Source organism: Micromys minutus (assembly GCF_963924665.1).
Source record: "Micromys minutus genome assembly, chromosome: 22".
Taxonomy (NCBI): domain Eukaryota; kingdom Metazoa; phylum Chordata; class Mammalia; order Rodentia; family Muridae; genus Micromys; species Micromys minutus.
This window is the reverse complement of record NC_137957.1, coordinates 18,374,381-18,387,594: the sequence shown is the minus strand read 5'-3', so window position 1 is coordinate 18,387,594 and position 13,214 is coordinate 18,374,381. Positions and strand designations below refer to the sequence as shown.

The following is a 13,214-nucleotide window of genomic DNA, read 5'->3' as shown; positions in this document are numbered from 1 at the left end:
ATGAATTAAGATTTAAGTAGGATACTTACTCTTATCATCGTTATGCTTCACTTGAAAATCAAGCAGAAGAAGCATATCATTCACATCTTTTTTATTTGATTTCTAAAATGCATGTTTGTGTATACATGTGTGTCAGTGTGCACATGCTACAGTACACATGTGGATGGGAGGTCAGAGTATTGCTTGGGTTCTAGGGACCTGTTTAACCCATTGAGCCACCAGCCAGTGCTGGTCTTCTCCATCACTGTTTGTTTTGAGACAGGGTGTCACTCTATCCCCCTGTGGTCTATAATTCGATTCCTAGATGACAGTGGCTTCAAAGATCAGCTACTCTGCCCATAGGCACCCGGGTTAAAGGTGCTGCTGCCACTCTGGCCAGCAGCATCCCCCCTTTTTTTCTTTTTCTTTTCTTTTTTTAATCACAAAATAAAGGTTTTGGAGTTATTTCTAGATGGAGAGCATCTAGAGATCAAACAGAATCTCCTGCTAGGTAAGAAAACCTATCTATTGAAAATTTTCTTGGTAAATGCTTGGTATCTTCTAGGGAGAGTTTATGGTAAGGGAAATTGAAACATTTTCTTTTGGGAACATGGAATGACTGAACTAAAGTGTGAGAATTACTGGGAAGTCTTTGAAGCAAAAGCATTTAAACTAAGGGCTTTATAGAAATTCAGTATCCTGTATAATCTCTAAGAAGCCATTTTTACAAGGATTCTAAGAGATGCTGGACAGATAGGTACTCTGGGGTCTTACTCTTATCCCTTTGATTTGTAATTTAATTTTAATGCTACATGAAAGTTTTACAACCAAAATATTTTAATTTGTTATTTTTTTACATTTATCCCAAAGTGTGATGGTACATGCCAGGGCTTTGAGGAACAGGCAGGCGGATCTCTAAGTTGGTGGCCAGCCTGGTCTACGTAGTTAGTTCCAGGATAGTCAGGGCTACACAGTGACACCTTGTCTACAAATACATACATGTCTTAACTTAAACACAATATTCCTTCTAGTTTTACTGTTTTTTTTTTTTTTTTAAAAAAACAAACTTGATTTGATCTGAAGAGAATGACCTTGTCTAATTGGATTCTTATACCAATTAGAATTTTAATTGTGCATAAGGGCAGGAGCAGAGGTATTTGTATAATTACTGTGAAATTTAAATTGCTTCAAATGTTATTAGTTGCAAAAGTAATATTTTATTTGTTGATTATTAAATTCTTCGCTAGCTTTGAGTTATACATAATATTTACATCAGTGTACACAGAACAAATAAAAATGTACTTTTTCTGATTGATATTTCTTCAGAGTTGTTTGAAGTTAATAAAATTTGAATCTAAATTGATTTCTTTTTTAAAACCTAGCCTGTGCCGTCTTTGAGCCAGCCTTATGGGGAAGGCCTGTGTGTTTCTCTTGACCCTCTACCTCCTCTTCCACCTTTGCCACCTCTACCACCAGAAGATCCAGAGCAGCCTCCAAAGCCACCATTTGCTGATGAAGAAGAGGAGGAAGAAATGCTCCTTCGAGAAGAACTGCTTAAATCTCTAGCAAATAAAAGAGCCTTTAAACCAGAGGTAATTTTGTGCTTGACCCTCTAGGTGGAGCTCTTGAGCTTAGCACATTCTCTCCTCTGCCTCTTTCAGGGCTAATGTCTTTTTCTAACGTTATTTTACTCCAGAGCTCTAAACGTGACATTTTTATTTGGAAATGTTTATCTTTTTTTTATTAGGAAGTATCCAGTAATAGCGACCCACCTTCACCTCCAGTTCTGAACAATTCTCAGCCTTTGTCAAGAAGCAATCTATCAATAGTCAGTATTAATACAGTATCACAGCCTAGGATACAGAATCCAAAGTTTCACAGAGGACCACGTCTTCCACGAACTGTGATCTCGGTAAAAACAAACATAAGACTTAATATTTTTATTCAAGTAGCTTATTAGAATTATTTTTACTGTCCTGTCTCCATCATCTAGTTCATTTGTATACAAAAATAAATTGAAAATGAAAACCTTCTAAAGAAGTTTAAAGGAAGAGCAGCATGTTTCCTTGAAGATTGGCAGAATTTGGTGATGGCGTGTTTGAGGATATGTTCTGCTCAGAACTCTTCTTTACTCTGCTCTTTTTAAAGAACTTGACTTGGTCCATTTTCAGTCTTTTCTGGTATCAATTTTAACAAAATCTTAAAATTCTTCTCTTTGCTTTGTTCTTTAAAAATTTTTATTTAATAGTTTTTTTTTTTAATGATTTATTTATTTCTTTTTATGTATGTGAGTACACTGTAGCTGTCTTCAGACACACCAGAAGAGGGCTTCAGATCCCATTACAGATGGTTGTGAGTCACCATGTGGTTGCTGGGAATTGAACTCAGGACCTCTGGAAGAGTAGTCAGTGCTCTTAACCACTGAGCCATCTCTCCAGCCCTAAATTTTTTTTTAAATAGGACTGAGAATTGTGACCTTCCCTCACAACACGGAGCATATTACCAAAGTACTATATCCCTAGCCTTTTTTTTTTTTAAAATATGTATTTGGAGATCTCACTAAATTGCACAAGCATGCCTTGAACTTGATAGTCCTGCCTCAGTCTCAAGACTAGTAGGAATTACAGGCCTGTGCCACCAAGCCACCTGGCTCGATTTTTAAATAATTCATTCATATTTTCAGCCAGAGAACATACTATAATGGAAGAATTTACTTAGGATGTTTATTAAGGAATTTGATCTGGGTCTGGTGGTACATGTAATACCAGCTTATAGGTGTTAGAAGTCTGAGTTCTATTTGGGCTACGTAATATGAGTCTGGAACAAAAAATAAGACCTGGGAATGTGGCTTGGTGAGAATGATCTCTTTAGCACGTATACAGCTCTGGGCTCAGTCCCCAGCATTAGAGAATTAAGGTTGCAACAGAACTCTTTCAGATATTACTATTTCCTAGTGGCTTTAAAGGAAAATAGAGCAAAGTCAAGTTGAAATCTTTTCTTTGATAGGACAATTAACATGATCAGTCACCCTGTATTTGTGGTCTACAAAGTTTGTAAATGATTTTTTGAGTTAATTTAGATGGCAGCGTATTTCCTTATAAAAAGAAAAAAATATTGAAGAAGGTGATCATTGTAATGTCTGGAAAATGTAGACTGTTTTTTGTTCTTGGATTATAACACATTTGGGACGTAATACAATGTAATTAGAAGAGCCTGTTATTTGTGTGTGTTGATATACAAAGAGTCTTAAATTAAAGACTTGTATGAAGCTATACGCCTACTTTTCAATGAATAATGAAAAGAATTGAATGCTTTTCCTGGGGAGCTGGAGGGACTGCTCAGTGGTCAAGAGCACTTGCTAGTCTTGTAACTAGTTTGGTTTGCAGTACCTATGTTACGCTGCTCAAAACAGCTGTGATTTCAACTCTGCTGGCTTCCAAGGCCACCTGCTGCACACACATTTGGTACACGCACATTTGGTGTACACACAGGCACATAGACACACAGACAGATACAATTTTTTTTGAAGATTTATGTTATGAGTGCTCTATCTGTATGTAAGCCTGCATGCCAGAAGAAGGCATCAGATTCCATTACAGATGGTTGTGAGCCACCATGTGGTTGCCAGGGATTGAACTCAGGACCTCTGGAAGAAGTCTCCAGACAAAAACTTTTTTTAAATGAAAAATGAAATGCATTTACCACCATGATTAACAAAACCATTGCTTTTGTAGCTTCCAAAACATAAATCAGTGGTTGTAACCTTGAATGATTCAGATGACAGTGAGTCTGATGGAGAAGCTTCCAAGTCAACCAATAGTGTTTTTGGTGGATTAGAGTCCATGATCAAAGAAGCAAGACGAACTGCAGAGGTATGTGCTATAGTTAATATTGAAAGACAGTTGTGTATTGTCAGTCATTCAAGTTAATTTTGCTTCTGAAAAAAATTGGACCTTAGAGTTCAGGCATTTTAAGTACAATGGTTTGTAGAAAAGTATTTGTGCTTTTAGGACTTATGTAATGAAGTACCTGTTGACTAGGTAGATTTTACTGTTTCGAAAATTGCCTTTGTGTTTCCAATTATTCCTTTTCAGAATAGTAAAATGTTCATTTGTGTACAAAAGAAACTAAATGTTGCTCAGCATTGTCTTAACTGAAATATCAGTTTTTAACTAAAAAAAAACTATAGTGTTTAAGCTCTTTCAGCATTTTTTGTTTTGTTTTGTTTTTTTTTCTGTTCCAGTATGACTCAGCTCAATATTTAAGGACTAGCTTTTGACTAGGTAGATTATGTAACTGGGTAATTGAAGAACTAGCCTGTTGAGTTTTTCAAAGGAAGAGTGAGGATAAGACTTCAAATGGTTTAACTTTTTTTTAATTTAATTTTTTTAGCAAGCTTCAAAACCCAAAGTACCTCCAAAATCTGAAAAAGAAAATGACCCTCTGCGAACACCTGAAGCTTTGCCTGAAGAAAAGAAGATTGAATATAGGTTGTTAAAGGAAGAGATTGCCAAGTAAGTGAGAGTCTATGTAATTCACTTGAGGGTAGTGTTTGCTACAGTTTCTTTTATCTGTGTAAAATGATACGGTCTATACATGGGGAGTCAGTCATGTGTTAGCCTAAGCACAGTGAGGCACTGAGACACAACTAGCTTAGGAAACACAGAACTGCTCTGTTAGCGCAGAGTGCAGTTGTCAGCTTGAGTCTGTACTGGTTGTGTAGTCAGTGTCTTTAACATGTATTTTATAAAACTGTATTTTAAAGAAAATGCTTTGTTTTACTCTTTGGCCTAATTCCTCTCAATTTAGTCGTGAGAAACAACGTTTGATTAAATCCGATCAGCTGAAGACAAGTTCATCATCCCCAGCAAACTCAGATGTGGAAGTGGATGGGATTGGCAGAATTGCAATGGTCACTAAGCAAGTTACAGATGCAGAAGCAAAGCTTAAAAAACACAAGTGAGTCTCATTCAGTGTCTGATTAAATAAGGTATATTTTTTATGTGCCTAGATTGGAAGATCTATATCTATATTTATATTTGTATATGTCATTAGTAAAAAAAATCACACTTCCTATAACTTATATTGAGGGATGTATGTGTGTGTTTATTTTTGAGGTGTGTGTAGCTCCAGCTGGCCTGGAACTTGGTGTGTAGACAAGGCTGGCTTCAAATTTGTGGCAGTGTTCATGCCTCTGCTTTCTCAGTGTTGGAATTACAGATATGTGCTACTACCCAATCACTTCTATTATTAAAGGTGGACCTGACTGTTGGAAATAGTTACTGTCTGTCTAATGAATAATGTTTATGCTGTCTGCACTCTTAACTCTTAGAATTGTTTATGTTTAATAGCATAACGGCTTTTTAAAGACAAGCTTTTAAATATTCATCTGGAGGTCCTTAAGGAAAAGGAATACATGTCCATAACCCCATTTCTAACATCAGACCCCTGGTCTTCTTTTTGTGAATCATGAAAATGAATGTAATTGTGATTTTTAAAACAAAAGCACCAGGAGCACTGCAAGACGGTATGACGTCTTCCATTACAGATGCTCTGCTTTCCTTCCGTATGAGACATTAGACTTAAGTATTCTGAGCACAGTATATTTGAAGTGTTTAAATTTGGATGTTTGTCTTGTGCTAAAGTATATTTTATAACATGTAGGATTTGTCTTCAGTTTATGACTAGAGTTGTCTCTTTGAAATTATATGCATATAAGTTAAAAATTCTTAATACATCATTATGTTATTAATATGATAAATTTCTGTTTTGATGGTGTTAGTCTGCTCATTCTAGAAAACAATAAGAATTTTGTTATTTATCACTCAGGATTCTCTTGATTAAAGATGAATCAGTTTTAAAGAATCTAGTACTGCAAGAATCCAAGAAGAAAGAGTCTGTTCGAAATGCTGAAGCAAAAATCACAAAACTTACAGAACAACTTCAGGCAGCAGAGAAAATCCTCAGTGTTAACAGGATGTTTTTGAAGAAGCTCCAAGAACAAGTAATGCTCTCAGTGTTGTAGTCTGATGTTTACTGTCTTTATTCTTGTGTATATGTGTGTTTGGTGTCTGCTGCATGTGTGCTGGTGCTCACTGAGGTCAGTGAGGCATTGTAGGTTTTTTTTTTTTTTAAGATTTATTTTATTTTATGCATGAGTACACTGTAGCAGACTTCAGACACACCAGAAGAGGGCATCAGATCTCATTACAGATGGTTGTGAGCCATTACATGTAGTTGCTGGGGACTGAACTCATGACCTCTGGAAGAGAGCAGTCAGTGCTGAGCCATCCTTCCAAGCATTTTATTCCCTGGAGCTGGAGTTAGGAAATTGAGCTGCTGGACTTGGGTGCTGGGAGCTGAATTTGTCTTTGGGAAAAGCATAAACTGCTGAACTATTTCTCCAAACCTAATGCCATATATTTGCATAGGCTATTTTTGTTGTTTGTTTGTTTTTCTTTTTTCTTTTTTTTTTTTTAAAGTGGGAGGGGGGAGATTGAACCTAAGCCATCAGCATACATGTAACCTGTGGTCTTTTATTGAGACATACTATTTGGATATTTTTACTTTGAGTTGAATATCTCTAAAGCTATTGTGTTTGAGAGGATATTTCAAAAGATTTTAATTTATGCTTTTTATTTTCAGATTCACCGAGTTCAACAGCGTGTTACCATTAAGAAAGCCTTGACTCTGAAGTATGGAGAAGAGCTTGCTCGGGCAAAGGCAGTGGCTAGTAAAGAACTAGGGAAACGCAAACTGGAACAAGATCGCCTTGGAGTAAGTTGTCTATAGCAATATTTTTGGAAATCAGGGCTTTTATTTTATTTTTTAAAGATTTATTTACTTATTTATTATATATGAGTACACTGAAGCTATCTTCAGACACACCAGAAGTGGGCATCAGATCCCATTACAGATGGTTGTGAGCCACCTACCATGTGGTTTCTGGGATTTGAACTCAGGACCTCTGGAAGATCAGTCAGTGCTCTTAACTGCTGAGCCACCTCTCCAGCCTTTAATGGTACTTCTAAGGGAAGAGATGTATAAATTAGTTCCAATTTTGCTGCAACTTCAAAGAGAACAGATTGTGTTATTATTTAAATTATACAATCTAGAGTTTGTTTTTAAGTGATACTTATATTTTAGATGCTTTTAAAATTTATTTTGCATTGGTTTTAGTTTTTGTTGCTCACAGATGAACTTGCAAACACATGTTGACTTGTTAAATTGTTTCACTCTCTATTCAGTTTAGTTTTGTGGTGTGTTGGTATAATATTCTAGTGATACCACAATTACTTGTAAGCAAGCAATTGTGTATGATTTCATAAAACATTACATACTTACTTTTCTCCCACAGCCAAACAAAATGATGAGACTGGATAATTCTCCAATATCAAGTCCAAGGAAGCATTCGGCAGAATTAATTGCTATGGAAAAAAAACGATTACAGAAGCTAGAATATGAATATGCCTTGAAAATTCAAAAGTTAAAAGAAGCCCGAGCCCTCAAAGCAAAGGAACAGCAAAACCTTGTTCCTGTTGTGGAAGAGGAGCCTGAGTTTTCTGTACCTCAGCCCTCACTTCATGATCTGACACAGGATAAGTTAACCTTGGACACAGAAGAAAATGATGTTGATGATGAAGTTTTGTCAGGTTCGAACCGAGAACGAAGAAGATCCTTCCTAGAGTCTAATTCTTTCACTAAACCCAACCTTAAGCACACTGACACACCTAACAAAGAGTGTATAAACAAATTTAGCAAGAGCACTGTAGAAAAGCCCGAACTTTTTCTAGGGTTAAAAATAGGTGAATTACAAAAATTATATTCAAAAGCTGACAGCTTAAAACAGTTGATTTTAAAAACTACCACAGGCGTTACAGATAATGTTTTGCGTGGTCAGGTAAGTGGCATTCATATTTTCTATAAGATTTAGCGTTTACTTAGTACCTAACTTGTCTTTGGAATTATTGTGATTTCGGTTGTTCATTTATTTATTTATTTTGCAGGAGATTTTTGTGGATGTGGATTTTGTTACAGCACAGAATAAAACAGCAGAAGTGAAGCCATGTCCATTTAGACCTTACCAGAGCCCTCTTCTAGTCTTTAAATCCTACAGGTATAGAAGAGATGGTTAATAGTGTGCCTCCTAATGCTTTACCTTAAATCTCTCTTCATAAAAGCATTTGAATTATGGTCACTGGAAAACAAAGTATGTAAGACAAAAGCATGTATTGTCGCTGTTCTCAAATCACATCAGAAAGGGACTTCTAGCATATTCTTTGGGTCCAAATTCTAGGTTTCTACTAAGTATTTTAGGAATAGAGTCTTGTGAAAATTTTTATTTATTCATTGATTTATAAATATTTTTAAAGATAGAATCTCACTACCTAGTTCTGGCTGAAATGGAACTTGATTTTTAGCCTCAAACTTAAAGTAATCCTCAGCCCTCTGCCTCCCAGGTGCTAGTATTATAGGTGTGTGCTGCCATTCCTGGACAGTGACGAGTTTTAATTTGAGCACTCTTTATTTGTTACTGGCCAGCCTTTGTGATGTTGATGTAGATGTTCTTAGGTGGCTAATGTCCCACCCCATTTTCGGGATGCTAGATGCTGCTACCTGGGCATGGTTTTCTGATAGCATCCTAGAGCACTTACAAAGGTAGCATAGGCTCCTAGCCCAGCATTCATGCGGGCTGTGTAGTGTAGACAAGCAGTGCCAGTAAGGAGCATTTTCATGGGTGTGTGTGTGGGGAAGATGTTAGAATATAACACTTTATATATATTTTTCTGTGTTATAGGTAGTTTTAAAGGTTTCTTGTTATTTAGGGCCTCATACATGCTAGGCAGGTACATTACCTCTGAATGCTTCCCAAGTCTGGTGGTTTTTATAATTTTTCAAATGAGATGGAGTCTCCAGTGTCAGGTCAGCTTTCTTTGAACTCAGCCTCCCAAATGCTGAGAAACAGTTGTGCACCACCTCACTCAGTTTTCAACATGGCATCCCTCATGTTCCCATCATAAAAGTAGCTTATTCCTATTCCTTATATCATGGCTATTTTAGTTACTTTCGGTGGTTGATTCGATTAGTAAGCAGGTATAAAATTTTTTAACTGAGAAAGGAAATTTTAAGAAAGTGTCTAGTTTTCTATCCCTCTATCTAACCTGCTTATCCATTCTTTTTCTAGATTTAGTCCTTACTACCGAACTAAAGAAAAACTCCCCCTAAGTTCAGTGTCCTACAGTAATATGATTGAGCCAGATCAGTGTTTCTGCCGTTTTGATTTAACAGGAACATGTAATGATGATGATTGTCAGTGGTGAGTAGTTTTTATCTGGAAGATATTTCTAGAGAAAGTCATGTTTCCTTGATTTTGAAAAGTACACAGTTATCTTTTGTGCTCCTGTTTTATTTTAGGCAGCATGTACAAGACTATACACTTAGCCGGAAACAGTTGTTCCAGGACATTCTGTCGTATAATCTGTCTTTGATCGGTTGTTCAGAGACAAGCACCGATGAGGAAATTGCTTCTGCAACAGGTTTGTAAAGAGTCTTATTGAACTTAGGGAAGTTGAAGTGATCATGCACATCTTAGAAATAATTAAATAGATTCACCTGTAGGATTACTAGGTCTGCTTTATTGAACACAGTAGTGACTACCCACATACTTGCCTTTAAAGGTAAGTTTATATGAAGCCACACTTCATTCCTAGTCACACTTTAAGTACTTGGTGGTCAGTGGTGAGTGTGGGCCACTAGCTATGACAGCAGAGATGTACCACATCATGACTGTCACAGAAAGTCTTTAGTCATCTAAACGGTCTAGCTTAGAAGAAAAAAAATATAACATTTGTGTGACATTTACTGTTGATTCTAGCATAGCCTCTTGATTTCCTTTGCTGTTTTCAAAAGCTTAGGGCTAAAAGTTATTATGGGTTTAGCCTCTAAATCCTTTAGTGAAGTAAAAAATATAAATTTGATGTAGAAATCACTGATTATTAGCAAACACTGTACACTGGTGTTGTTGAATTTTCCCAGAGTTTGGTGCCAAATAATAAGTCTTTTGAATTAAAGGAATTAATATTTACTAGTTTTTTTTTTTTTTTTTTTTTTTTTTTAAATCACTATCCAGAGTGATTGTAAGTTACTGAAGTTACTTTGTCATTCCTCATTTGGGCTTCTACTTTAAATATTGTAGTTCATTTTAGTTCCTTAACTGCCAACCTTATTTATATTTTTTTATATTGTGCTATGGTGGGAAGGATTTGTCAGAGTAATCACGCCAACCATAGCTTTTCCTTTTTATAGGTCTTAGGTGTTATTGACTAGTGCCATACATAGTTTAAGTCTTAAGTTATTCTTTGTAATCTTTAACTAGTACAGTTATTGTAGCCACATTTTTATAATGATTATAGTATCCTTATTTTATTTTCAGAAAAGTATGTTGAAAAACTTTTTGGAGTAAACAAAGACCGAATGTCAATGGACCAGATGGCTGTTCTCCTTGTGAGCAATGTTAATGAAAGTAAAGGTCACAGTAAGTATGTGCATGTGTGTGTGTCTGTCTGTCTGTCTGTCTGTCTGTCTGTCTGTCTGTCTCTCTCTCTCTCTCTCTCTCTCTCTCTCGTGTGTGTGCCCATGCTTGTTTCTCATTTCTGTATGGTAGTAGACTGTCTAACATCTTAAAATGAATGTTGTCTTTTACTATCATGATGAAATAACTAGCTCTTTTAAAGTCTTTAAAACAATAAAAAAAATGCTAGTTACATAAATTAACAATCTTATCTCTGTTAGCACCTCCATTTACAACTTACAAAGATAAAAGAAAATGGAAGCCAAAGTTTTGTAGAAAACCAGTATCGGAGAACAGCTGCAGCAGTGATGATGAGCAGTCTACAGGACCAATTAAGTATGGTGAGTCATGCTGCTAGTTTTCACTGTCTTAAATGTGATGCCCTTCATGTTTTCAATATTAGGTATTCATTGTGCAGAATTGATCCTTACATTGCAGGCTGTTTTCATCCCCACTCTTTGCCCAATAAGTGGAAGGAACATTGTTTAATAAATATGATGCCTTATGCGTTTACAAACATGCTTTAGTGCGGTGAGCAGCCTCAGCTGAGAATCACTGCAAAGGCACATGTTTACAATCATCATCGTTATGCTTTATTTTTGAGTTTCTATTTTCTGACATGCAGTAAACATATGTGTGTTGAGTACATCATTCTTCTAGTTCATAATTTGTGGATTAATAATGAGGTCCAGGTACACTCATGTGCTTATCTGTGTTTGTGTAACAGTTCTGTAGTTGAGATGTAGAAAAAATATTTTGTAAATTTTAACTTTTTAAAAAAAGAATATATTAATTTATTTCATGTATGTGAGTACACTGTTGCTATCTTCAGACACACCAGAAGAGGTCATAAGATCTCATTACAGATGGTTGTGAGCCTCCATGTGGTTGTTGGGACTTGAACTCAGGACCTTAGGAAGAGCAGTCAGTGCTCTTAACCACTGAGCCATCTCTCCAGACCTGTAAAATTTAACTTAACAAATGGGTTTTCTCCCCTTCTTCTCCTCATTCAGGACAAAGTCTCGTGTAGCCAAGGCTGGCCTTGAACTCCTGATCCTCCTACCTCTACTTCTGGAGTGCTGAGTTATAGGTGTGTGCCATCTGGCTGCATTTTAAACTTTTAGTTTAGTTTTTAAATTATAATTCACAATTGAGTTACAGTGACATCACTTAAACTTAACATAATTAACATACTTACAGCAGACCATACTTCTAGTTTATCAGCTGAGTCCTATTTATTCTTATTTTCCTGATGCTTGAAATGTTTTTTTCTTCTAGAAGTATCTAGGTTTGGTTGGTTAATTATCTGACACATTTACTTTAGAGATGAAATCACCTGATTACCTATCATGAGAATTTTTAGGGAGGAGCTGGAGAGATGGCTCATTGGTTAAGAGCACTGGCTGCTCTTCCAGAGGTCCTGAGTTCAATTCCCAGCAACCACATGGTGGCTCACAACCATCTGTAATGGGATCCCCTCTTCTGTTGTGTCTGAAGACAGCTACAGTGTACTCATCCATAAAATAAATCTAACGACAAAACTCTTTAGGGATGAGGACAAAGATTTTTCTTGAGTGGTTGAAGATATAAAGCTAATGGCATTTGTTCTTACAGCCTTCCGACCAGAGAACCAAGTAAATGTTCCAGCTTTGGATACTGTTGTCACTCCAGATGACGTTAGATATTTTACCAGTGAGACTGATGACATTGCTAACTTAGAAGCAAGTGTACTTGAAAATCCGTCACACGTACAACTTTGGCTCAAGCTCGCATACAAATACTTGAATCAAAATGAGGGGTAAGTCAGCCTCAAATTGTTCTGAAATATTTGTCTTTAGACTTTATTTTACCAGTGGCCATCAGGTTTATATCTTTATTCTTTACTTTACTGATGGTCATCAGGTCTCATTATTATCAATGGGGTCTTTTGTTTTTGAGGCAGGGTCTCACTGTAACAGAGGCTAGCCTGACTCTCAGTTGGTGGCCTCACAGTCATGGTTCAGATTCCTCAGTGCTGACATTGCATGTGTGGGCCACCACACCTGGTTCCGTACTTCATGTTTTGAGACAGGGTCTTCTGATGTAATGTCGATTGGTCTGGAACCTGCTGTATAGTTGAGGATGCCTTTGAACAGGCCCTCCTCCTTCTACTTCCTAGATATGGAAGTTGCAGGTAGATTTTTGTCATACATTGTTTTGTATGACATGCTTTTTGACAAAGCCAAAAGTATTCTATTATTGTTCTAAACCTAAAAGTTAAGAATAAAAATTCCTTTTGTGTTCATGGCTCAGTGGATAACAGGTAGCAGATTAATTATGCTGAAGTTTGCTGCACATAGATAACATCTTTAATCCTATCAGTTGGATTTCTGGGAGTTTTAGGCCAACCATGGCTATGTAGTGAGATCTTGTCTTAAAATCCAAAAAGGGGGTGAAAATCTGTTAGTAAAATTGTGATGAGGATGGGACACGTTAAATTTTAGGTTAATTTGCAATGGAGATTTAAGTTTATTTAGCCATTTTAAAATTCTAATGGAATTGGTCTCTTTTTCATGTATGGTTATGTACATGTTAAGTAATATATTTCACAGCTAGTAGTTTCTATTACAAAATTCATACTCTTAACTTCTTTTTAATAGTAGAGAGCAAGCCAGAAATAATCTTT

At 36.3% G+C, this 13,214-nt stretch overlaps 1 protein-coding gene across 2 annotated transcripts in view; it reads left to right on the top strand.

The window, feature by feature from the left end:
* Positions 1 to 13,214, top strand: part of ZFC3H1 (zinc finger C3H1-type containing) — a 46,910-nt gene that overhangs the window by 17,819 nt on the left and 15,877 nt on the right. For both annotated transcript variants that reach the window (XM_080935994.1, XM_080935993.1), the window contains exons 8-21: positions 1,362 to 1,571; positions 1,727 to 1,891; positions 3,714 to 3,851; positions 4,372 to 4,493; positions 4,789 to 4,938; positions 5,809 to 5,983; positions 6,625 to 6,756; positions 7,337 to 7,879; positions 7,986 to 8,095; positions 9,164 to 9,295; positions 9,394 to 9,515; positions 10,412 to 10,513; positions 10,771 to 10,890; positions 12,164 to 12,347. In XM_080935994.1, coding sequence (XP_080792120.1) covers positions 1,362 to 1,571; positions 1,727 to 1,891; positions 3,714 to 3,851; positions 4,372 to 4,493; positions 4,789 to 4,938; positions 5,809 to 5,983; positions 6,625 to 6,756; positions 7,337 to 7,879; positions 7,986 to 8,095; positions 9,164 to 9,295; positions 9,394 to 9,515; positions 10,412 to 10,513; positions 10,771 to 10,890; positions 12,164 to 12,347 — 2,405 coding nt within the window. The remainder of the gene's footprint in view (positions 1 to 1,361; positions 1,572 to 1,726; positions 1,892 to 3,713; positions 3,852 to 4,371; positions 4,494 to 4,788; positions 4,939 to 5,808; positions 5,984 to 6,624; positions 6,757 to 7,336; positions 7,880 to 7,985; positions 8,096 to 9,163; positions 9,296 to 9,393; positions 9,516 to 10,411; positions 10,514 to 10,770; positions 10,891 to 12,163; positions 12,348 to 13,214) is intronic.